This window comes from Alligator mississippiensis, chromosome 4, assembly GCF_030867095.1.
Source record: "Alligator mississippiensis isolate rAllMis1 chromosome 4, rAllMis1, whole genome shotgun sequence".
NCBI classification, from domain to species: Eukaryota; Metazoa; Chordata; order Crocodylia; family Alligatoridae; genus Alligator; species Alligator mississippiensis.
In genome coordinates, this window is record NC_081827.1 from 19,927,473 (window position 1) to 19,952,478 (window position 25,006).

General features: G+C 40.4%; 1 protein-coding gene across 5 annotated transcripts in view; it reads left to right on the forward strand.

Moving 5' to 3' along the window:
* Positions 1-25,006, forward strand: part of CACNA2D1 (calcium voltage-gated channel auxiliary subunit alpha2delta 1) — a 669,683-nt gene that overhangs the window by 467,795 nt on the left and 176,882 nt on the right. For all 5 annotated transcript variants that reach the window (XM_059725817.1, XM_059725819.1, XM_059725820.1 and 2 more), the window contains exon 7: positions 9,522-9,653. In XM_059725817.1, coding sequence (XP_059581800.1) covers positions 9,522-9,653 — 132 coding nt within the window. The remainder of the gene's footprint in view (positions 1-9,521; positions 9,654-25,006) is intronic.

The following is a 25,006-nucleotide window of genomic DNA, read 5'->3' on the forward strand; positions in this document are numbered from 1 at the left end:
AACAGTACATTGTCACTGTCAGTAAGCCGGGGTACAAGGGTTTTGCTTTCATTTTATAGAGTGGTAAATAACTCATGAAAATAATATAGGTTTATCCAGAGAAGCTGTTTACATCTACTTTACATTTTATTAATTGCTCCTGTTGAGATGTAGCAGAGGCTTAATGCCGTCTTCTGCTCTTGGCATTTTTATTCCCATTGCGTTCTCCTGGACATTTCTCTTTTTTAGTATGCTGTTCTAGCTATCTGTATGTCGTAGCTAAACCAGTCAGCTTCTATCATGTAGCACTGCCAATTATTTTACTTCATTTGACATAGGAAACAACAGTATGCTAGATTTCAGTGACTTCTACAATGACTCATTTATAGAAGTGCCTGAGCCCTAGTGTCACGCATATAAAAGGGAAGAAAGTATTCATGAGCATTTAAAAAGTATGGAGTGTTTTACCATTTCTGCTTCTCATCAAAGTATAATTGTATACCATACCCAATTATGCTTCATCACTCTTAGAGGTTGAAATTATTCCATTTGATTGCTTTCTTCATTAAAGTGTAATTCAGTTTCTAACGTACCTGTAACAGGGAACCAGAGGCTTTAAGGGGATGCTGTAACAGGCTAAGCTTGTGGTGTGGGGGCCCGCAGCTGGGCAAAGGCCAGTGGCCTGGACACTAGCAGGCAAGTAACAACAGGGAGAGGAGGTACCACTGGAGGGTGACTATCTTGGAGCTAGTTGCACTGCAATAAGCAGCCCAGAGGCAAACCTCCAGGCACTGCAGAAGTAACAACTAGAAGCAGCTGGGCTAAGCTGCAGCCGAGGAGGGCAAGCTGGTCATCAACCCAAAGTGGAAACCCCTGTGTGTGGCTGGAGAGCCACCTCACAGGAAGGGGTGGGCTTTGGAGGACATATAAGACCAGTGCCTGAGACCAAGAAGTCTGTTTGGCCCTGCAGGCTGAGGAGCTCCTGAGAGAGATGGCTGTAGGAGAGACTGGTGGGCCCCTGAGCCATCCTATAGCTAGAAGGAGAGAGTTAAGGAAGGAAGGGGGTGGGAAATGACCCTGAGTGGGGTGACTTTCAATTGCTTATATTTATGTTCGGATTAATTTTGAAATGAGAAGACTGGGTGTGCCCATCCCTGGGATGGAGTGGAGGTCATGTAGGGGTCTGCCAGGGCAGGCATTTGAGATGGAAAGACAAAGGCAAGCTGAGGCTGAGAGGGGCAGGGCTTGAGCCCAGAGGGGACAAGGCAGCCTGAGATGGATGAAAGGCTGGAACTGAGGCCAGAGCAAATGAGCCTAGCCATAGGAGTTCTCAGTGATATCAACCAACAGGCCAAAGCCAAGAAGGCTGAAGCCCATATAGGCTGGTATTTCAATGATGGAGTAACATCTCAAAGGTAGGGGCTTGTCTACAGGGCAGGATGGAGGCTGTGTATATTGCCCATAAGATGACTGGTGCCCTAGGGCACTAATAGAGCCAGGAGGGCCACAGTTTAGTGTCCAAAGGGGCACAAGTGACTTCAGGACTCTGGGAGCAGCCTCATTATATGCTGCAAGATGTGTGGATGCATGACAGATGAGATAAAAGGGAAGGTACAATGAGGAGCCAGAGTGGGGCAAGAGTTACATTGCCACCAGGGAGCATCACAGCCACCCGTGGGCCGGGTCCTGCTACAGTACCATGATTTCTTTACGCTGCATTGGATGCATAACAGGGTTCATGGAAAAATTCTCATTCTCTGACAAGGTTAAATCTTAGTATTGGAGGAATTCCTACAGATAATTTCAAACTAAGATTTTGAAGCATTTTTATAAGGCCAAGCGAAGCGTTGCATAAGATAATAGAGAATCCAATCGAAAATTTCTTCCTTACTCACTAAATGATGTTGTTACTATAAAATGGAACAATTTTAGAACCACGCATTTTCTTTTTTGTTTCCGTGTTTGAAATGCATATCTGGTGCTTAGAAAAAATACCAAAGGATAGCCTTGTTTTCTGGGAGGAGGCTGGGGATTGATAAAAAGAAAAAATAGCAAACCTTGTGTCATTTGTACTAACATCCTGCTGATACTAATTGTTGTTGCCACTGTTTTAAAAAGAAAGTGTTTAATGCACTTTGTTATTCAATACATATACACAGTTACAAATACAGGCAACCCCTGCTTAACACTGTTTCACTTAGCGCTATTTTGCTATAACGCTCATTTTAAATTGATACCTGATTTCACTTAGCGCTCAGTGAGTTTCGTTATAATGTTCACAGTTGCCATCTTGCATCATTAAAAACACTTGTGGTCGCCATTATGGACCACAGCTTATTGTTTTATTAGTCTGCAGTATTGACCACACTTGTGGTCACCATCATGGATCCTCAAATACTTTCAGTTTCACTTAACGCTTGTTTTGCTTAATGCTCAGTTTTTCAGGAACCAATTAAGAGTGCTAAGCAGGGGTTGCCTGTATATGTTCAATTAGGTAACTATTTGTAAATAAGCAGGGCAAATTTAAAATTCTTTAGTACAACTCTGCAAAGTACTGTTACTCTTGTGCGTGCATACATAGAATACAAAGAATGAACCATATGCATGTGAGAACTTTATATTTAAATTGATGGACATCCTTTGTATTGTAGAAATGTATATACTTATTTTCTTATAAGCATATTTTAAACCAGTAAGATCCTAGAGTCGCAACAAAAATCTTGCAGTAGGTTTAGGCACATTTACCCGCATAGCACAAGAAAGCTTAAAGGAAATATTTGCTATGTATAAAACTATTCAAGGTACCTATACTAATTCTTATTTAATCTACATATTTAAATCGCTCTAGCCTTATTGCCTGATTTTCTACATCTCTCCAGATGTCTATATGACCTCTAACTACCAAAAAATTTAGTGCTTTTATATATTTACATGTACACACATACACATATATGCATATTAGTAATAGAAATCATTCCCTTTCTCAGCCTGAAGAATAGCTTCACTACTAGTTTGTGTACATTTTTGTTTGTCTGAGGTAGGAGATGGGAGGAGAGGAATGACTGAGAGTGAGAAAAATGTGGGGTAAGCCTAAGGAATTAACTTTGCATTTATTTCTGATAGTTAATGCTATGACAGTTCTTATCTTAGGAGAGCTGTGTCTCCTGCACTCAGGAGTCTGTCCCTTTTGATTGACAGTGTCTTTGTTCTGGTGGAACACAGCTGTTGTCTGAGGTCATGGTTGCATCAGGAGAGGTGATCTCCTGGGTAGCAAGGATCAATCCCATAGAGTATTTTGAATTTCAAAGTACAAGCCTTGAACAGGATTCTGTTTGCACTGACAGCTGACAAAGCGAGAAGACCACTGGGGTGAGGTGTTCATGGTGAACTTTATTACCAAGCAGGAAGGATGCTGGTCTTTGTACCAGTTGGAAGTAGTGTGTTTTCACTGTTGACATCATTTGTATCGTTTGCTGCCTGAAGGTCACAACAGTTTAAAACACTGTGGCCCAGTTGAGGACTGAAGGGTTAGGGATTCATTCCCAGATAAACTGGTTAGTATTCAGCTTAGCAGTAGGAGGTTGCATGTTTTTTGGGTGTTTGAGCATATTTTCAGTCCATTCCTCTGACCATCCTGTATGAGTAGTTGCATTTATAAAAAGCAAGACTGCAGACTAATAAAACAATAAGCTGCTCAGGCTTTACATTGTCATAATGACAAGAAGACAGATGCTCTTAAAAAAGTGAAAGCTTCTTTAAAGTTTGAAGAGTTCAGAGAAGTTCCCTTTTCCTACCAACATCACCACAGACTTTCTAAAAAGAACAGATACAGTGCAGGCACCTAAATGGTATAATGGACTCCCTTCTGTCATTGTAAGCTTTGCACTGGAAGAGAGATGGTATCTTGCAAGGAGAGTTAGCTCCAGGATCTGTATTTCACTAAGGGTGCAAACAAAGTTTTGCACATACCTGATCTAGGTTTAGGCATTTTTTTTTTTTTAAACTGACTAAACTAAGACTGGGAGCAAACTGTAAAGCTGTTTGCCACTGCCAGGAATGGTGCAGGCAACATAAGGTAGGTAACAGGGTGAAAGGGAGGGGCTAGTGGGATCAGGGGGGTTGTGAGGTGGTTCCTGGTGAATAGGAAGGGGTTGGGGGCTAAAAAGCTTTTTACTTCCTATGTCAAACAAAGTAAAATAAGTCAGGATTGTGGGAGGAGGATAAGAGTAGTACAGCCCTGTCTGGGGCAAGCCGCTGGGCTTGTCCCACCCCAGGGCTGTGCTGGGAACATGTGCAGGCGTTCACTAGATCAGGTTAACCCCTTCTTAGATTGAGTTAACTCTTTCCCAATCCAAGTTACTGCACATCCTCAGGAGGTGCACTAATTTAGATTGGACATGTAAGTGTTTGTCCAATTTAAACCCCTGGCTGCCTGCACAAATGGGTATTTAGATCAAACTATCCCTGGTTAGGTTGATCTAAATGTAATGCCTCTATGTACCCTAAGGTATAAACCTTAGGGTTTATACAGGGTTTAAATTTAGGTAGACTAAATGGTGCCTTCAGGATTACTGTACTTGGGAAGCAGCTCCAGATGTACAGCTGCCTTACACACTTGATAAAAATCCTTTCCATTGTTGGATCTGTTCAGAGATGCACAGAAAGCTACTTATTTGTTGTCAGCTCAGCATAAAATGTGATGGTGATAAAGGCTTTCAATGATTGTTGGGAATGTTTAGCTCTGTATTTAATTTCCTTTAATGTGAATGAGAAAGCATATAAGCTTTGAAAATATAATACAACATATCAGGTGCAAAAAAATGAGGGTACATCTTGAGTAGAATTTTCAGAATGTGTGTATGCATGCCATTGTTGCTGACAGATGTGCACACGTGTGTGTGTGTGTGTGTGTGCGCGCGCGCGCGCATGTGTGTGCGTGCGCGCGCGCATGCTCCAGGTCATGCATACTGTTGCATATGGACAGATGCATATGCGACTGTATGCTCCCTGAGTGCCCATTTAAATGTCCTAACATTTGACTAGAAATGTATATCACCTTCATAATAATAATTGTATCTATATAATCTTAAAAAAGCAATGAGTTACATTCATTGGTGGAACTTAATACCCCCCAATCACACTAAAAGACAATTTCTTTTATATTATAAATGAACTGCAGAGATGGTACCTTCTGTTCTCTCCAGTGTATGCATAGTTGCTTCATTAGGGAACTGTAGCTGACATATTTTCAGGCATAGTAAATAGCTTCTAGGCTTTTCAAATTAAGTTATACATTGCCTACTATGCAGGCCAGAGCCTATACATTGAATAAATCATCAAAAGTGTATTCTTCCAGCTCTTTTTAAGGTCGCAGTAGTGCAATGTTTTATTGATTGCATTTGCAGAGGCAAATTGAATCCATGACTTGTCAAGGCCCCTGAATCCCATGTCATAAACAAGAGAGAAAAAAGGAAAAGATGGATGTAGTTCAGTGGAATTAGCAGGCAAGAATGAAGTTGCCTATTGTGTGTTAATTAATTTAGTTTTTTTCTTCCTGCCCATACCAAGTGAGAAGTAGTAATAAAAGAAGAAGCAAGCTTCAGAGACCAGGACCTGTTTTAGAGTTCGTGGAAGTAAGGTTAATAATCAGTGGTCTAACACTTGATATTCTGCCAGCTGTCAGTCAAAATCCTTTTCCCCATACAAAACTGTAAATCAAAAAGCAAAATAGATCATTCTTAGATGTAATTTCTTCATAGGCCTCTCCATGACAACTAATAACATATGTTTTAGAAAGCTCCATTTTTTTTAAATTTCAAAATAACAAAAAAATTAATACAATTCTTACTTGCTGTGGGATCCACTTTATATACACAAAACCCACAGTAATGCAAGCTTTACAAATAGATCTTATTAAGTGGCCACATACTTTTTGTTGTCTTAGATCATTTTTCTTATCCTGGAAAAGTTTCAAAAATGTTGCTGCTAGCATTTAACTGGAATCAGGTACTCATCAGAGGTGTTGGTTTGAAATTGCTAATTAACACTAGAAGCAAAAAAGTGGTAAATCTCATCAGCAGCAATTTTAGCACTCTTGCCTGTTGAAAGTGAGGGTACATTCATCCATAAGTGCAAAGCAGCATCAAGCTTCATGGATGAACACAAGTTTGAAAAGCACAAAGGTTAAAGCTAGTCTTCCTTCCCAGTAATTTTTCTATTGCTGATCTTTTGATTTGGTTAGATTGGATAATCCTGCTTGTGGATTTTTTTGTTTGGTTGGTTTTGTTTTTTTTTTACAACCAGCTTCTATTGCAAACACCAAACCTCCACCAGGAATGATTGTTTTAATGACTTTATGCTCTTGAATCTGAATACGTTTTCCCCTATCACACACTGCACGTTTGCTTGCAAGCACATGACAAGTTGTCGTGGTCACGGTGAGAGTGAATTAAGAGCAGGCTGATGAAAGTTGAAACTTTCAATTGCGTGAGCTATTTTGGCAATTTAAAGCTGCGGCATTCACTTTATTAATTTCTGGAGTGCTGCAAGGTGTGCTATTTTAAATGTGACAGCAGAGATGGTGCACAGCACAGCTTTTTTTTTTTTATAATATTGTTGACATCTTAGTGGCCTGCATTTGCTGCTTCTGTTGAACTCCACTTGTTATCGTTTGTTTCCTGCATTTGGATTTGACAGAAACATTTTTTTTTCCTGAGCTGTAGCACTTTTTTTTATTTTTTTTTCTAAAATATAGTTTTAAAATGTGTAAGCAAGGGAGAAGTACTTTTTCTTAGCAAACTGCAGCATATGTCCTAAAATCCTCTTGGGCAGAAAAAGATTGATCTAAAAACAAAGGAAGGGCTTAAAGAGAACTGCATACCACTTTTCTTTGCTTATAGCAGAAAAAACATGGCATCTAATATGACTGTGGAAAAACCAAAAGGGAAAAGCCAAGAGCTTTGGGAAAAACCAAGAGAGAATCATACTTCATGTTTTCTGATCTATTAATTTACCTAATTATATCAAACCCCTTATCACTTCAGTATCTAGGTATTTCAACATTTGTGTTTGTTTATTTATTTATTATTATTATTATTTTGCCTTTTCTATGCAATACCTCACTATGCCATTTGAATATTTTCTTATATATTTGTATTGCTATGCCTATTTTATGCATGAGAAAACTGAGTCAAATGGATTAGTATATTGGTAAAGTGCAGATTTTGAGATGAACATATTCTAAAGACAGTCCTCCTTTTGTGGAGCACTTAAGCATGTGCTTCAATGTTGTTGACTGCATTGGTGCTGAAATGTTTCTCTGAATTCTAGTACAAGTGACTTTTCTACAGTTATTTGAAAGAGTTGTTGGTAGAGTTCTGAGTCCTGGTTCAGTTTCCTAATCTAGAGGCCTTCCTATCTTCCATGTTGTTTAAAAACCCTATTTGTCCTAGTCTCTCTGCTTTACAGCAGTGTATAGGTGAGGACTTCTGTGCAAAGAATTATATTACACTGAGCTTTCTGTAAATCATGAAGGAGAACAGTGACATTAGTTTGAGGTTCTGTTTTTATTTTTTTTTTTTTTTTTAAAGCAGGATTTAATTGAATCCTGACACTGGTCAAGTCAATGGCTTAAACTCCTGCTGACTGTATTTCTTACAGGATGAACCTGTCATGGAAGGAAAGTAACATCTAGTCAAATTAGAAACAATTTACAAAGAGAGTACAAAGAATGTATACTGCCTAATTGCACAATGGATCTGACTGGTGCTAAAGGATGTAGTCAAGAGTAAATATTTTAAATTCACAATTTTTAAGTACTTACTATGTCCAAGGGAATTGTTCCTCCTCATATAAACATACTGGTATATATATTTTAATTAAATATTTGACACAGTGTCTGTATTTCTTACAAGTTATTGCTTACTAGGAATCTGAAGAATTGGAGATTTAATTTTATATTTTTTCCAGAAGGCTAGGTTTTGAAACAGTATCACATGATTTTAAAACTACTTTGAATAATCAGATAAATCATTCCCCAGAATATGTAGCGCACCAAATGTCTCCTTAACCCTTAAAAACAAGCTTATACAATTTAATGTTGGTCTCTTGTCTATCTAATTAAGTAAAACAACCTGATTTTTAGAAGCAGACTTTTCAGATATATATATTGTAGTTTTGCACCAGACTTCTATTGTTTTATTCCCCACCGCAATAATGGATTAGAATTGAGATTTGCCTACAGAGTTCTTTAGCATAATGCCACTGTCTTGTCTGAGCACGGAGCTGACTTGTTCATCTCAGCTTGAGTTTTCTGTGAGCTGCTGCAGAAAACCAGAAAATAGTTCATTCTTATTTAGGTGCCATATTTTCAATTAGAGGGGAATTTCAATTAGAGTATCATTTACTACAGAAACTTTATATACATGTGTTTAGGTGTTTCTGATATCTTCACCTTTGCTTTGCATTTTGCTCTTCACGATTATGAGTATGCGACCATCAGTCCATGTATGTCATCCTTGGAAACGCTCCTTATAATGCCATCAGGCAAGACAAAGGAAAGAATTAGTGACCCAACCAACAAATAAAACTTTGCTCTATTCTAATTAGCTGAATGCCAGCTGTTGCCTAACATAAATGAGATATTTTTGGAAATTAATGAGATATTTACAACTGATTAAATCATGGCAAAAGCCATAGTTATTTATCCGTCTCATAATTAAACTTCATTATTTGTTCTGTTGATTAGTACTGTAGCATTGTTTATAAGTTGTTGAGTAAATTTCCTACCATCTCTTTCCCACTAAGGCACTGAGCATGCTAATATAAATATTTGCATGAGTAACACAAGCATCAGTCCAGAACAACTTTGTGAATATGAATTTCCATGTAACTGGCCACTTAGTGCCTAGCTGATCATGCTCAAGAATATGAATTTCCTTGTATCTCAAGTTCACTGTGGAACTGACCCAGCTCATGAATATTAATGTCCACACAACTGATCTTTCTGCAAGCGATCACATCCATAAACATGAAAATCTTGTTAACTTGCAGTAATGAGCACCATCTTTGCATGCTGCTCCCAGCTCAGTTTTACAAGTCTAATGTTTTTTAATTCCTTGTTTTTTCCCTTTCCCATGGAATCCCTCTTAAAGCATGTAGCTTTCAAGGGAGATCTCGGTTAGCTTTTTCCAGCGACTTGCATATCTTTCGCTGGTATCGCTGTATTCTTTATCACTGTGTACTATGATCAGAAAGTCATGTGCTTACATGCTGATTTCCTGTCTATAACGTGGAATTGGGAATAAAATACCCATCAGAAATGGCATATTTTATAGATATAAAGGAAGAAGAATACTAGCAAGCAGTAGATGATAGTATGATAATCTTACAAAGCATAGGGACAAATTTCCAAAAACTTCCACTATTGGTCTTTAACATGAAGTGCTCTAACTTGCAATAAAAGCTTATTCTGTCACTCACAATAGTTATTAATTATGGAAAACTATAGCATTGTAATACCAAATCTTTTTCATGTTTTGCAGCTACAATAGTGTTAAATGAACTCAATTGGACTGCTGCATTGGATGATACCTTCAAAGAGAATAGAGAAGAAGACCCAACTTTATTATGGCAAGTTTTTGGCAGTGCAACTGGCCTCGCCAGGTATTATCCAGGTAATTGCAACCTATGAATGAGTGTTACAGATGTATATTCTTCACAGTTTGTTTTTAATTTTTTTCGGTCCTGCACCAGTTAAAAGTAACTTTCTCAAAAGAACAACCCAGAGGGTCCACTTCTTTTACTCATTTCCCCCATTAAAAAGTAAGGTAACTCCACTCAAGTCAGTAAAATTATTCTGATGTAAAAAGGATGGAAGGGGAAAAAAACTGGTGTATTTGCAACTTCTGCACTGAAACTTCAGGATGACAGTATTACTCTCAAAATGTTGCATAGTAGGGGTGTGTGAAATGGGCTGTATTCGATTGGGATTCAGCCCAAATTGGGGACAGCAATTTGATTAATTGATTCAAATCACTGTCCCCAATTCGTTTCAGCTGAATCCAAATCTGAAGATTCGATGCTGATTCAGAGAATCGGTGATTTGGCCATAGACACAGCTTTAAATATTTTTTCCACATACCTCGTGATAGCAGGCACGGCTTGTGAACACTGCGATGCTGGGGCAGATGGAGCATCCCACGGGGGGGGAGGAGGCCTGCATGCTCGGCGATAAACCAAGAAGTAGACCAGCAGTATTTCTGGTCCATTTCCAGGTCCACTGCTGAGATGCACAAGGATCCCCCCATGCCTCCCTTGGCTCAGCAATCAGCCACGGGGAGACTGAGGGTGCCCCACCAGACCCAGAAGGCACTAGTCGCCAAGTCAGAGGGCGCGGTGGGAGAGGCTGCCCCCTGCATGCTTCCTGGCAGACCCGGAAATGGACTGGAAGTGCTTCTGGTCCACTTCGGGTCTGCTGCCAAGCACACTGGGGAGTCCCCCCGCGCTCCTGTGGGACACTCCATCTGTCCCACTATCTCAGCATTCATGAGCTACCTGGTACTTTGAGGTGTGTAGAAAAAACATTTAAAGCTGTGTCTCTATCCGAATCGTCAACTCTCTCCAAATCAATTTGGAGGGTTCCAATTCGATTTGAAGAGATTAAAGGGTCTCCTGATTTGATTTGGATTCAGAGATCTGGCCATTGAATCGGGTTGAAGCTCCGCCGAATCGAACCGGGGACCAAAGCTTCACATAGCCCTATTGCTTATCACATTGTCTTTGAGTGACAGCAGAGAACTGCAAAGTAGTACTTAAATTAAACACTAGCTTTGATGAACTTTGTATTTTACTAATCTCCAGAATACTTGAATCAGGAACTTGAATACTGGGAAAAAAATCATAACTGCACGTTAGTGTGTTTACTTCTTGCAAGCCTCAGGATCTCTAACAATTATTAGATTGCTAAAATGTATTAGTAAAAATTGAGTTATTTCAAGTTGCATTTGTAGGATCGATCAAACAGCCCCATTACTGAATCACAGTAATTCATTTAAATAGATGCATGTTTTAATGGCTTTAGGTCAGCAGTAGACCAAATTAATATATTCCATATAGAATGCAATAGAAAGGTTTGTTTTGTGCTAGGCATATTCTCTACACCACTGCTTTTTTGTTAGTATTGTTGTCTACTCATTTAAACATGCTTTTATGAATGGCAGAATCAAGATTGTTTACATTATCTTGTGTTTCATATACTAGCAGTTGGTTAAGGAAACATATTGAGGTGTTTCCTCTTTTGTTAATGGAAGATGGCTGGTATTTCTGAGGGCAGTGAATAATGTCTTAATACTATTGCTTTATCATTAGCAAAATTGCTTGCACTGGCAGTGAAACTGCTTCAGGCTAGTATGCAAGAATAGATGTTTTATAGCAGTTTAATTCTGTTTGATTTGCTATGCTTCATGTTGATGAAAAGTACAGTAAGATGCAGCAGGTAAATAATAATGACAAAGTTCCCCCTGCCCCCTTTACAGTGTTGCTTATAGCAGTTTGTCTATAATGCAGCAGTACTGTATCTTGTGGCTGCCATGAAAAAGGCACCTTTCACTACCAGTTGCTACTTTTTTTCCCAATGCACTGCATTGCATTCCAATATAGGAATCTAACTGTAGTGGCTCTTCCTTTTGGTGGTAAATGTTGGTAAATGCATTTTCATGTTTATGTATAATAGAAAATACATTTTCAGCAGTTACTTTCATTTGAATTCAGTGTTTGAGAACGTAAGTAGCCCTATTGCCATAGTACCCAAGTGCCTCGTATTCTTTAATATGTTCATCCTCATCCTTATTTTATAGAATTGCATTACTCCATTTTTTTAACTGGAGACCAGAGATAGATGCAGAAAAGAATTTGTGTCCATATTCCACCTAACTGCCATTATAGGCTCCCAAAATAATTCCTCAGAACTTCTACACAACTATTCTTCACACAGAAAGTTTGTCATGTCAGGAAAATCATAGAACAGTTGAGAAAAGAATGTCCCTGCATGAATTTCTGACCCTATTCAAACCATCTGCAATATTGTCATTGACTTCAGTGGGGCTAACGTTTCACCCCATGCTTATGAAAATCCATGGTGAACATATGCAAAAAATATTGCAAAAGGTAGAAAAGGGCTATTATTAAGGCCAGAAACAGTCTTTTAGAAATGAGTACTTGTACAGAGGCAAATGAGAGCAAGAGGCAGATATACACGATCCACCAGTGCATGGTACATCAGGTTTATAGGCAACAAGAGTTTCCTAGAGCTGACAGAGAAGCAGAGGTTCCCCAAATATGTTTGACAACAAAAATCCATCACTTCAGAGAGGCACTGAAATGGGACTTGCATAGCCATTGGCAGTGATATCACTCATGCCTTAGTATTTTGTCCAGAGAGTAGTTAAGGAAACACTGATAACTGAGAGTCAACTTCCTCCCAAGACATATACCTAGCTTTGTATAGCAATAAAGCAAATGCAAGTGTTCTTGTTCTAATTTCCACAAACATGTGCAGAACATAACTCTTTGATACGTCTATAATTGGACAAGTACCGAACTTCCATACATACCACTAGCATTCGAAAGTACATTCTGGCATAGACCTTACAGTTGTACATCTGGAGTTTAAATTGACAAGCACATGGCCATTTTGAAATTTGTTCCGTTTTTTTCTTTTTATTGTTTGCTTGTTTGCTTGCTTGCATTTGTGCTCATTATTCATTTATTCACCTTTTTTTTGTAACACCTTGGCTGTGTTCAAATGAGTGTATATTTGGTTCCCCAGAGACGAGAAGCAGAGGCACATCTTGGGCTGCTGCTGCTTGTCCCTGGGGAATGCCCGTGCTATGCACCCTCTGGTGCATGGCAGGTTAACCTGGGTGGGATAGAGGAAGCTAGGGCCAGTAACTCTGCTGGCCCCAGTAGCCTGGCCTGGGGTCCTGGGGTCCAGGGATGCTTCAGCTGTGGCGTTCCTGCAGCTTGGAGCCTGGCCGGCAGGCGGAGCATGGCTTCAGTGGGCCAGGCTCCGGTTTTGGGCAGCATGTGCTGCAGCCATTGCACTGCCTTGCTTTTTTTCTGTGCTGCTATTTTGACCCCAGGATCTCCTGAGGTCAACCCCCCTCTGCCCCCAGCTGCAAGGTAGTAGCATGAGAAACACCTGAATGTGTGGCATGTGGCCCTTCTGCCACCCACATACCGCATGGCCGCAGTTGTCTAGGCACGGCTGTTGCATCTTCAATGGTGTATAAAATAGATTAATAACCCCTCTGCCCATTGGGACAGCCCCAACTCCCACAGGTGCCTTTGTGCTTCCCCAATTTGAAACGGTCAGGGTAGGAATACAGACCGACTGTCCCTCAGCTGCAGCCTATGTTCAGAGATGGAACGGACTGTACAGTTCTTTTTCTTGGACTGCTTTCTTTCTTTGTGGTAAACAGTTGTTAGATCAAATAGTTATTAGAAGCCTGGAAGAACATCCCCTACAGTCCAGTTGCATCTGGACCTTTTCCGTTTTGTGTATGCTTTCCCTGCACGCCAGGCTCCTTCCCCTCTCTATTCAAGGATCCCAGCTGCTCAGAGCAGTTTTCTGCAGCAGGCGATTTAAATATTAAACTTTGGAGCCAAAACAGAGGTCCTTTCTTTTTTTTCAGGGAAGTTTCATGCTTCCTTTTGTATTATTCCAAAAGAAGAGGAGTCAGAGAGGAATCTTTAAGCCGACCCTTCCTTCAGAAACAAAATATTCAGAATGATAATGTCACAAATTAATAACTTTCTGTTGCATATCCTACAGTGGTTTTGAACTCACCATGTTCAGGATACCTATTCATTGATAATACCTCCAATTTACCATAGTCTCACAACATTCTTGATATAAAGTCCTGCCCTGCCCTGTTCTTTACAGTTGCATTAGCCCTAAAGTATGATCAAACCCCATACCTGGGGTTTCAGTGTTTCCTCAAAAAGGAAACCCATTTTTACATTGATTAGTTGATGTCAGGCTCTTCTCTGCATTAAATGAGGGAGAACATTTAAAGTGTGTCCTCAAATTGAAATTAAATCCCAGTTTAAGAATAAGCAACAAGAAATATTAGGCTCAGGGCATTGTGACATGGAATTCACAGGTGCATGAATGGGCTGTGTCAGTGAAGTGGCTTGCCTTTGACAATGCCCATTTGAAACCATGAAGCAACTTATCAGTTTAACAACACAGTTCTCCTGCCCTGGTGTAGTCTTGTCATACTTCTGGGTTGGTGGTGTCCAACCTTCTGACTGTGGGCCAAATGATCAGTGTGGCTTTGGTCCACAGGCTGGATCCCACTCAAGGTTAGCATGTGGGATTAGTTCACAGGTTTCAGCCTATGTACTGGATCTAGCCACATGCTGGCTCGCCCCTAGGCAACCAGATGGAGTGACTCTGGATGCAGTGGCAGTGCCGCATTATCCAGTCTGCAGGACACGCCGTGGGTCCAGAAATTTGGCAGCAGGGAGGCAGCAATTAACACTGCTCCCCCACCACCAGATTTTGGATCCAAGGTGCCCTCAAATCAGATGACACAACTCCATAAGTTGGATCTGGCCTGCAGGCTAGGATCTAGCACCACTGTTCTAGATCAAATAACATCCTATGCCTTCATGCCTGACTGCATATACAGTAAAAGCTCTGTTATCCAGTATCCCCTGGCAATGGGGGATGCTGGTTAATCAAATGTGCACCATCTGGTGCACTCCCCAGCATCAGTGTGCCAGGGGACAGGGAGGGGGGGCCCATGCAGGCTGGCTGCCCTGCATGGGCTGCTCTGCCCTGGGCCGTGGGCCAAAGAAAAGCAAGAACTCTGCTTGCGACGGCAGTGAAACCCAGAAGTGGTACTTCCAGTTTCACTTTTGCCACACCCCTTGGATGCTGGTTAATCAAGTTTTCCGGCTAATAAAGTGCCAGTTAACACAGCTTTTGCTGTACTTAGCTTTCAACATTGATTGAAGTCAATATTCAGGTCAGTGATTCATTGAGTCGATTTGAAAATTAACATTCCTCAACATGTCTTATCTCTGTTCAGGTGGCTACACCCTGATAATGTTTGCAGAGTTTACTACTTCACTCTTCTTTCACCATCACTAACTAATTACCTCTGAGCCCTGTCAAAACTCCTACTATTGGACTCAAGGTTTGCAGAGACTGGGAATCTTGCTTTCACATAAATATAATAAATCTTCAAGCAATATATTTTATTCTGTCCAGCATTCCTGTCTCTATGTTGTGGAAAAAATGTTCTAATCATGACAGTATGACCACAATATTTTATGTAAAAATGCAGTGAAGTGCAAGATCATCTCTCCTAGTCAAAGAAGCGATGCAGCGGTCCAAGTGGTATATTTAACATCAAAACTGTATTGCAGGCACACATCATGAATGCTGAAATAGGTTAATTGGGAAGACTTTTTCTTTCCTTTTTTTCATCTTGGTTGATGAAATACTCTGTCGTAAACAACATTTTTAAAATTCAGGGACACTCAAATATCGATCTTTTTGCTATGAGAGAAACAGAAAATGCAAATTTTTCTGTTCCACAGGAAGGTTCAAGAAGGGATCAGTGTCCACCACATTCCTTATCCTAGAAAATATGAGAGACTGACGCATACTCTGCCTCCCCATGTCAGAGGGGGGAAAGAGAAAAAAGCAAAGCATGCTGGGATTGCAGAGGTTGGCTCTGTATCTGCTGCCTATACACAAGTTATGTCTCCTGAGAGAGATTCCCTGAGAAGCCACTTCGCTCAGGTGGTTCCCGCATGATTTTTCTCCCCAACTGGCTGCTTTAACTCTAGGAGAAAAATGATGAACTTCTGTACGCTCGTGGCTTCTCCAGAGCAAGCAGGGATTCTCCCTGGAGAAACAGAACATCTGCCCAAGCCTCTAGTACATGCATAGCCACTTGTATCATTGATTGCCTGAGAGCTAAGGGAGCTCAAGAAGGATACAGCTCCCTATATTTGATTGTGATAGCGCCTTCTTCTCACAATCAGGATTCCAGACTCAGGCCTTAGGAGCAGCAGCCTGGTTTTCTTCCAAAGTGCGTCAGAACGTCACGTTAATAAATTCATCAGACTGAGCTTTTTACAAGTGTTTTTCTGTTTTTGTTCTTCATTCCTGCTTCCAAAGTGTAAGATGATAAGCTAGAAAGAATACTTTCCCCATCAAATAGGGATAAATAACTTAATTATATATACGCAGCATTAAATGTTTCAAATTATCTTCATAGCCCTTAATTGCCTATCAAAAAAGTTAAGGATGAAGCATTGCTCCCTCAAAGATGATCAAAGTGGATTTCAGATTGCCATAAAACACTGTTAGTATAAATTAAAACTCGTGCTACCAGACTGTGAGCTACTAAAACAGCCTCTTCTGCAAATTACGGAGCTGCCACTTAGTCTTTGCCATGTGTGTTCACTAAGCATTATACTAGAGGTCAGGCTTCTGGAACAGATGCTGTCCTTGGAAAATGTTCAGTACTTCAGTCAGTATTCAAATGAGACCTCAGTACCCATTTCCTTTAAATTTGATATTGCTTGAGAGGCTCTACTAGTAGCATATGTACAGACAACTACTCAGAGAAGAGTGAGGATTATAAAGGATTTTTTCAGGGCTGAGACAGCAAAGAAGGGATCCTGATCTCCAGCAGGAGGGGTATATTCAAAGCTTCACATTTAAGGGCTAGATATTTTCAATCATAATCTGCAACAATGAAGAAAGAGGGAGTTAAATCTGCTTCAAACTTCTCCCACTCTCCACTCCAAAGGAGAAATAATAATGAAGGCTGCTTGCAGACATTTAAAAAATAAAACCCCCAAAATACACTTTACCAGAAGCAGGAATGCATATTTTCAGTCTGGCTCCACAGCATCTGTATAGAACAGGTGCTTCAGTGGGACTTTGTGCCGCTTTCATCTAAAGTTGATTCAATCAGCTATTAAATTAAAGTGCCATAAAGGCCCCACTAAAGCACTTGATCTATACAGATGTTGGACAAGTTGGGTGCAACTAACACATTGCCTCCACTGGGCATGCACTGGGCTCGGCACAGGAATGTGGCAGGTTTAAAGTAAAATGCCATTTGTTTGTTTTGTTTTTTTAACATCTGCAAGCAGCTGAAATGAGTAACAGTGTATTAGCCGGTACATTGGTTGAGGACAAACAAGATTCCACCCTCTTTCCTGTTCTTGCTCTTCCACTCTTCACCCAACTATGAAGGAAATGGGGAAAAAAATCACTGCAGAAGGTGCTCATTGCAGTGTGCTGGAACTTGATCTAATGAAGCCAGACTCTTCTACAATCTCTACTGATGCCTTATGACTGAAATGGTTGCTGTAAGCCATGGTTGATATTTCACCAGTGACTAAAGACATGTCTAATTGTAACACACTAGAAATGTAGAAAGATGCTATGTTAAGATAAAATATACCAAACTCCAGAGATTGTCATGTAATTTGTTAAATATTTTTTCTAAAGTGACTCTTCTAAATTTTGTGACATGGGAGAATAATTATAACAGTAGCTGAAATATGTGAAGTTAACAATGTTGACTATCAAAAGTTCCAGGCCATTAAAATCAGATGGCCAAAAACATTTTAAGTGACATTTTTCTTTGGCAATTTTCTGTTTCTCAGCCTTGTGGTTACAAATCTATCCTTATCAAAGCCATTCTTGCTCACAGACGTGGCCTCGTAAGCCTAATATACACAATATCCCTTGGCAATAGTGTAGTATTAAATAGAAGACTCTTATAGCTATGGACACTTTCCAATTTGTCCACATACTTTCTGTAGTGGGGGGCCCAAAACTGATCACAGTACTCCAGATGTGGCCTCATCAGTTCTGAATAGAGGGGAATAATCACTTCTCTCAATCTGCTGGCAAAACTCTTACTAATGCAGCCCAGTATGCCATTATCCTTCTTTGCAACAAGGGCGCACCACTGGCTCAGATTCAGCTTACTGTCCACCGTAACCCCCAAGTCCTTCTCTGCAGAGCTGCTGGTTAATTAGTTGGTCCCCAGTCTACGTCAACGAATGGGATTGTTCCATCCTAAGTGTAGGACTTTGCATTTCTCCATATTAAGCCTCATTAGATTTATTTTGGTCTAGTCCTCCAATTTGTGGAGGTCTCTGAATCCTATCCCTAGCCTCCAGTGTATCTACCTATCTTGGTGTCATCTGCCAACTTGCTGAAGGTGTACTCTATGCCATCTTCTTGGTTATTGATGAAGATATTGAACAAAACTGGCCCCAGGACTGACCCTCTGGGGCACTCCACTTGATATTGACTGCCAGCTAGACATTGAGTCATTGATTACTACCCTCTGTGTCTGATGACCAAGCCATTTCTCTGTCCACCTTACAGTCCATTCATTCAACCCATATTTCCTTAGCTTACTTGCAGGAATGTTGTGGGCAACCATAACAAAAGCTTTGCTAAAGTTGAGATGCATCACATCTGCTGCTGTCCCCATATCCACAGAGCCAGTCATGTCATCATAGAAGTCAATCAGCTTGAGCAGGCATGACATGAAAGGACATAAAGATTTACAAAACTACCAGGGTGAAAGTGGTGGTGGTGGCTTACTTCTGTCCAGTAACCCAGTGTCTGTAATGAGGGCGGGAACTTTGAAATAGGAATGAAAATGCAGTATCGACTGATGGACCCTGAAAACTCCCAACACCCAAAAAATTGTCAGAGCCAGAGCTCTAAGGTCTGAAAAGCTCCCTACTGAAGTGCCAGTATTAGGAAATTAAGAGCCCTGGAAGCCAGTTGGCCCAGGATTCTGGAAGCCCAAGGGTCTCCAGCCTGGTGCAGCCTTGCCATATGGACTGCCCCAAAACCATGGACATTGGAAGCTCATCCCAGTACTTTCAGGCTCCAAGTCCTGACTCTGTGGCAATAGCCTAAGAGATTCTGTGTAAACTTGGCATTATTGCTAGTTTCATTGCTAAATAATAGATGCTATTTAAGCAGTGCATATGATATCTCATAGTATTTTCAAAATGCACGTTGGTCTGAAATTTCTGTTTCATGTGAAATTAACAAAGAAATTAACTCTAGTTTGGTCCAAAACTATTTTTTTTTTCAGTTTTCAAATTCTATATTTCTTCTGATATGAGTTTCAGTCCTGCAATCGGCAATGTGTAGGCTGAGCCATGCACTTACTTATACTTCACTTATTTCAGTGGGGTCTGTGAAGGCAGAAAGATGCACATAAGCAAACCTAATTCCAAACATATGGTTTCAGATTTAATTTGTAGTGAATGGGAGAGCCAAGGATAAGTTTGTTGCACTGAAATAAATTAATTCCATTAAGATAATTTGATACAATTATGACAGATACTCACCGATTTACATTTTGTGAGACATTTATCCCACTATCTAATTTTACTTCTAGGCTGTAAAAAGCAACTGCCCAAAAGAACAATTAACTATTGAATTCTTGGCAAGCTACACAGAACTGTAGGTGTGATTCAGCCGTTTCCCCTTCTAATCTTGAAATCCTTCTTAATTATAGAATGCAGTCGGGATTATAATTGTAAATCAATGGTTCATTATAATCCTACTATTGGAAGCACATTATTGCCTCTTTAGTAATTACTAATTAAACAGCCTTAAAAACTACTTTGTCTTTGTATTGCCTTTGCTGAATGCCTTATTAATCATTGCCTCACCTCTCTTTTTGTTTATGTTGTTACTCTAATGATAAGATTTGTAATAGTGACAGCCTTCTGTTTTGGACTACAGTCAAACTAACCAGCGGGAGAGATTTCTCTGCACTTAAATATGATATGGAAGTGTTTGTGTTCATGGTACAAGATGATGTTATTTAAAAAGATTGGCTGCACAGTCTGGCTGAGAAAAGACTAGATTAAAAGCACACTCAGTTCTGATGAATGATTAGCCATGCATCACAACATAGACAACAAAACTGAATGAACTCCCTCAGGATATCATATTAAATGTGGTTTACCAGAGTGTGATACTACAAAAAGCCTGGAATGGTATTCTTGAGGGTCCAAAGAGTTTCAGGTTTCAGTGAATTGATTTCATTACATAAATATATCAAGATTATAATGGATGAAATCACATTCTGTATCATTCCCCCCTCTCACTTTTTGCAGCCTATTCAGTACTCACAAAGTCCACAAGAAGGTAGTATGTCTTAGCTAGACATATTCAGAAAAGTTTGGGTGGCTTGACCCAAACAACTTCTACAGTTTCCTCCAGCTGTACATATGTTTAAGACAAGATCTAATAAGGGACTTGATTTCCTGCCACCCTGAGTTGGTGGGGAAAAAGCCACTTTGCCACACTGGACTTAAGGGCTAAGGACAGACAGTCAAAAAGTCCAAGACTGAATCAGTTCAGTCTTTGCAGGTTAGTCTAAAATGCAGAGAGTAAACTGAATAACAAGTGAACAGACATTTCATTTTTGCAACCACATGCCTGCAGTGACTCAGGCCAAAGTGGGCAATAGAGCATGGCTCTCTGGCATGTAGCCAGCATGGGCCGTGTTTTCCTTTCCTTTTCCTGTTGCCCCTGAGGTCTCTGGAATTTGCAGTCCAGAATCATATCATCAGGACTCTTGAGGGTTGCTCATCATTTCCTCTTCCTGCTTCCAGGTACCTCTGGGATTTGTAGTCCAGAGTCATAGTCAGCAGGAACTTTAGCAGGACAGCTCCGTACCTGGGGAAAGGGGGAGTTAACTCTCCCCTCCCTGGCCCCAGATCCCAGCTGGGCTTTGCTGGGGGTGGGGCAGGCAGTCCTTACCCTCCCTCTGCCCCCCAAAATCCTTCTCTGCTGGAGCAGACAGCCCAGCCTAGCCCAGGGCTGGAAAGTATGCTGGGATTCATAGATTGTAAGGCCGGAAGGGACCTTGGAAGATCCTTGGGTCCAGCCCCCTGCACTAAGTAGGAAAGATAATTGGGGAACAACTGACCCCAGCAAGTTGACCGTCCAGTCTCCGCTTGAAGCTTTCCAGGGTAAGTGCACCACCTCTGGAGGGAGCTTATTCTACAGTCTGGACACCCTGACTGTGAAAAAGTTTTTCCTAATGTTGAGCCCGAATCGGTCTTCCAGGAGTTTGTGGCCATTACTCCTGGTTTTCCCACTTGGGTGCCCTGGTGAACAGTTGCTCACCGAGCCCTTGATGTACTCCCCTAGTGTAGCAGTATGCTGCTACCAGGTCTCCTCTCAGGCTTTTTTTCTTCATGCTGAAGAGTCGCAGATCCATCAGCCTTTTTTCATATGGCTTACCATGTAAGACTGATCATGTGGGTGGCTCTTCTTTGAACTCTCTCAAGCTTGTGCACATCCTTGTTGAAGTGCGGTGCCCAGAACTTGATGCAGTACTCCAGCTGCGGTCTCACCAGCACTGAGTAGACCGGAAGAATCACCTCCTTGGTTTCACCAGAGATGCATTGATTCATGCATGCTAGAGTATTATTTGCCATACTGGCTATAACATCGCACTGCTGGCAGTCAGTTTGGTGCCGCCAAGCCTGTAGGTGTTTTGGGGTTGCTCATCCCAGGGTGGACCACTTTACATTTCTTGACTTTGAACTCATCAGACTCTGATCCGCCCAACTTGCTAGCCTGTGTAGGTCCACCTATATCTGTAGCTTATCTTCAAGTGTGACCAATGCTCTCCTATAACTGGGGGACTGTGATTTAACTTGAACCAGAAAGGGGTCTGGGACAGAAGTTTCATAAGCTGGTTTGACCCAAATCAGTTAAGTGTGATATTGCATTCAGCCAGGTTTACCTTAAACCAGTTTCAGCCATTTTGAAAGTGGTTTATGTGTGCTGAAGTTCTGTTCTGTTACAGGTTTAAACTCATTTCTGATGACATAAACCAGTTTAAATGTAACTTCTGTTCTTAGCCAATCCCTCCTGCCCTCCCCTCCCTCCCCCAGCCCCCAATTGCCAGAGTTCTGGTCCTTATTAGCTCTGGCCATGGTGGGGGTGGCAGAGCCTAAGCTGCACTGCAGTCAAAGCCCTTCCAATATAGTTAGCTGGCTATGGCGGAGGGAATGCAGCAACAGCTCCCCCCAGAGAAAGCCCCTCCCTCCCCCCACACACACACACACCCTCCTTAAGTAGGCTCAAGACCCGCCAATGAGATGAGCCACGGTAGATTTAATCTTCAAATTGAGGGATTGGCACTGCCACCACTGACTGGCAACATGCAATTGCCTAGTCTGTAGTGTATGATATAGAGAGAAATGTCATTAACCCATTGTGACCCATTGTTGTTCGCCTTTCCTATCTCATAGTAATATTTACATATGTCCGTGAGTGATATTGCTATTGGTTGTAGTCTAAATCAATAATAAGAGCTGGCTTTTAAACAGGATAATGCATTTTACAAAGGAGGAATTGGTATCATCACCTCCACTTCTTCAGATGGAAAATCTGTGACAAAAAATGAAGTGACTTGTCTACTATAGAGTCAAGAATAGAAGTAAAGTCTTCCAAATCTCATTGCATTGCCTTAGCTGGTTGGTCCAACTTATGGTAGTGAAGTTCCTAGGTATTTAGATTTAAGTGTGTTCTTTAGTTTCTTTAGGATCTTTGCAGTCTGAGTTTGGGGTTTTGGTCATCTGAGTTCTCTTCCCCTATTACCCTTGGTTCATCATGACAGCACACATTTTTCAATTTTCTTTACCTCAGTTTACACACTTGATAAAGGGACATAGTACGTTATGAAGTGCTTTAGGAAAAAAGTCCCAGTGGTGGTGGTACTTTGGGATAATGAATTATCTTTATACATTATTAGAACCTCTGTGGATGGTAATGAATACATAGCCTAGGTTAAAAAAAGTACATAATCAAGTTGAATATCTGGAAGGATATATTTTTCTTTTAAGGTTTTTGAAATTCTGCTTTAAGATGATAAGGATAAGAATAAGTATTATGTTTTCCCTCCCATAATTTAAAAAAAAATCTTTTAAAAATCTCTCCAGATTCTCCTTAAGTCTGTCTCAACCAGCTACTGAAGCTTTTCCTGCTTAGGGAAATTAATAATGGAACAGTTTTAAAAATCAATTTCTAATAAAATAAAATGGCATCTCTCTAAATGAAGGACTTGCTGTGCACATCTGCTCTTTTGTTAACCATTAACACCATGTAATAGTTTTGCCATGATATTGAACTCTCTAAAGCAAGTTATTACTGTAGCAGATAATAGGAGGCTAGAAACCCTAAAAATCCATTTAAAGTGAATCGGAACCCTTGCAAAGATTAAGTTAGAGAGAGAACTTCGTGCACTTTTTCATACATCTTTTTATAACATATTTTCTCCATTACAATTGAAAATTTAAATGTGCTTGTAAAGTGTAAAATGAACTTTGTAAGCATTTCGGCTTGTAACGTATCCATTCAATTAGTGTGTTAGTCAGAGTGGTTCCCTTGCAAAGAGAATTAGTCTCTCTTTGATCATTATTCACTTTATAATTGTTTAACATCTGGAGAGAAAGGCCAGGGACTAGAGTGTTTATTGCTTGTACCATGTTCAGGATACAGAAGCTCAATCAATGCACTTAATTGGGTCTCATATTTCCACAGTTGTCACATTGAATGTCTGCCGTTATGCAAGCAAGACATGTGAAAGCATTTGAGTTTTGGTGACTAGATCCACACCACGGCTAGCCCTCTTATGCATCACATGAAAAGCAATATGAGCTCAATGCATCTATCACTCAAACAGAAACCTCTACAATTAACATTTTACAAATGAAAAAAAAATAAAAATACCAGGGTCTTTACTAGTGACATTCAGGATGTGATGGCCTGTTGGTTCAGTACTTTGTGTTTGCAAGATCTTGAAGTATTTCAGCCCCTTCAGAAGGATGAAATTCACTTTACCTATACAGAAGCAGAAGATTAGGTTCCATATAAATTCACAGGGATTTGGAAAGGCAGCCCATGACATAAGACAGGGCAGTCTAATACAATCTCCTCGTTTCCTCCTCAAGGTGTTGAGGCTACTTGAGCCTAGCTACTCATGGAATCAGTACCTTATTTAATGCAAACCTCATTTCTGGATCGATTTGGTTTGAAGTGGTGCTGAATGGCCCATACCCAGACAGGTATGAGGTACAGAGGAATCCAAGTGAGAGGATATTTGTTTAATCCCTTTTCCATATACAGCACAGGAACATATGGTACTGCAGCCTGTGCCTTCTTCCCTGTATCTGCTGACACAGACTGTCACTGACTAAATATCAAAAAAAAAAGGAGCATTGCCTCTACTTTTTCACACACATGCACAGAGATTTTGCTATCACATGTGTAAGTGAGAAGCTGTTTTGTTTAGAGTAACCAATATTAACTTAACTTACACTATTATCATCTGGCCTTTTCTGAGTAATCCATCGCATAGCACATAGAGAAACTACTCTTTAGTTCATGATGATTAATGTGGTCAGTGGCTAATATACTTAGAGCCATTCATGATTCAATTATGGATGAAGTCTTTAACCTTGCACACAGTACTGAAATGTACCTAATTCTGCAGAGCCATCTTTGTCCCAGCTGACTCTCTATGGCCCTCCATTTCAGTGTAGTAAGCTAAGGAGTCGGCTGTTGAATAACATTTCTCCTCCAATGTGGGTAGTTGAATCCAAGTAATACGAGTAACCTAGTCTAAGCTAAAATAGTGACAGTGATTTGAGGTGTGACTCACAACCTAATGTTCTGTCTAGTCTGAGCAAAATTTTAAAGATCATTTGGCAAAACTTCTTAATAAGCTTGAATCAGAATAGATACTATGCCATCAAGGCTCTAATGAATGAATTCTAAAATACACAGTGTAATATTATAAAAATGAACTCAGCTGTAAGAGAAAATGGGAGAGAGAAAAAGCCAAAAAAAGCACGTCATACCTAATAGCATACAGTATGGCAAAACTCTTCTAAGAATGATAATAATGAAGATGATGATACCTTTGAT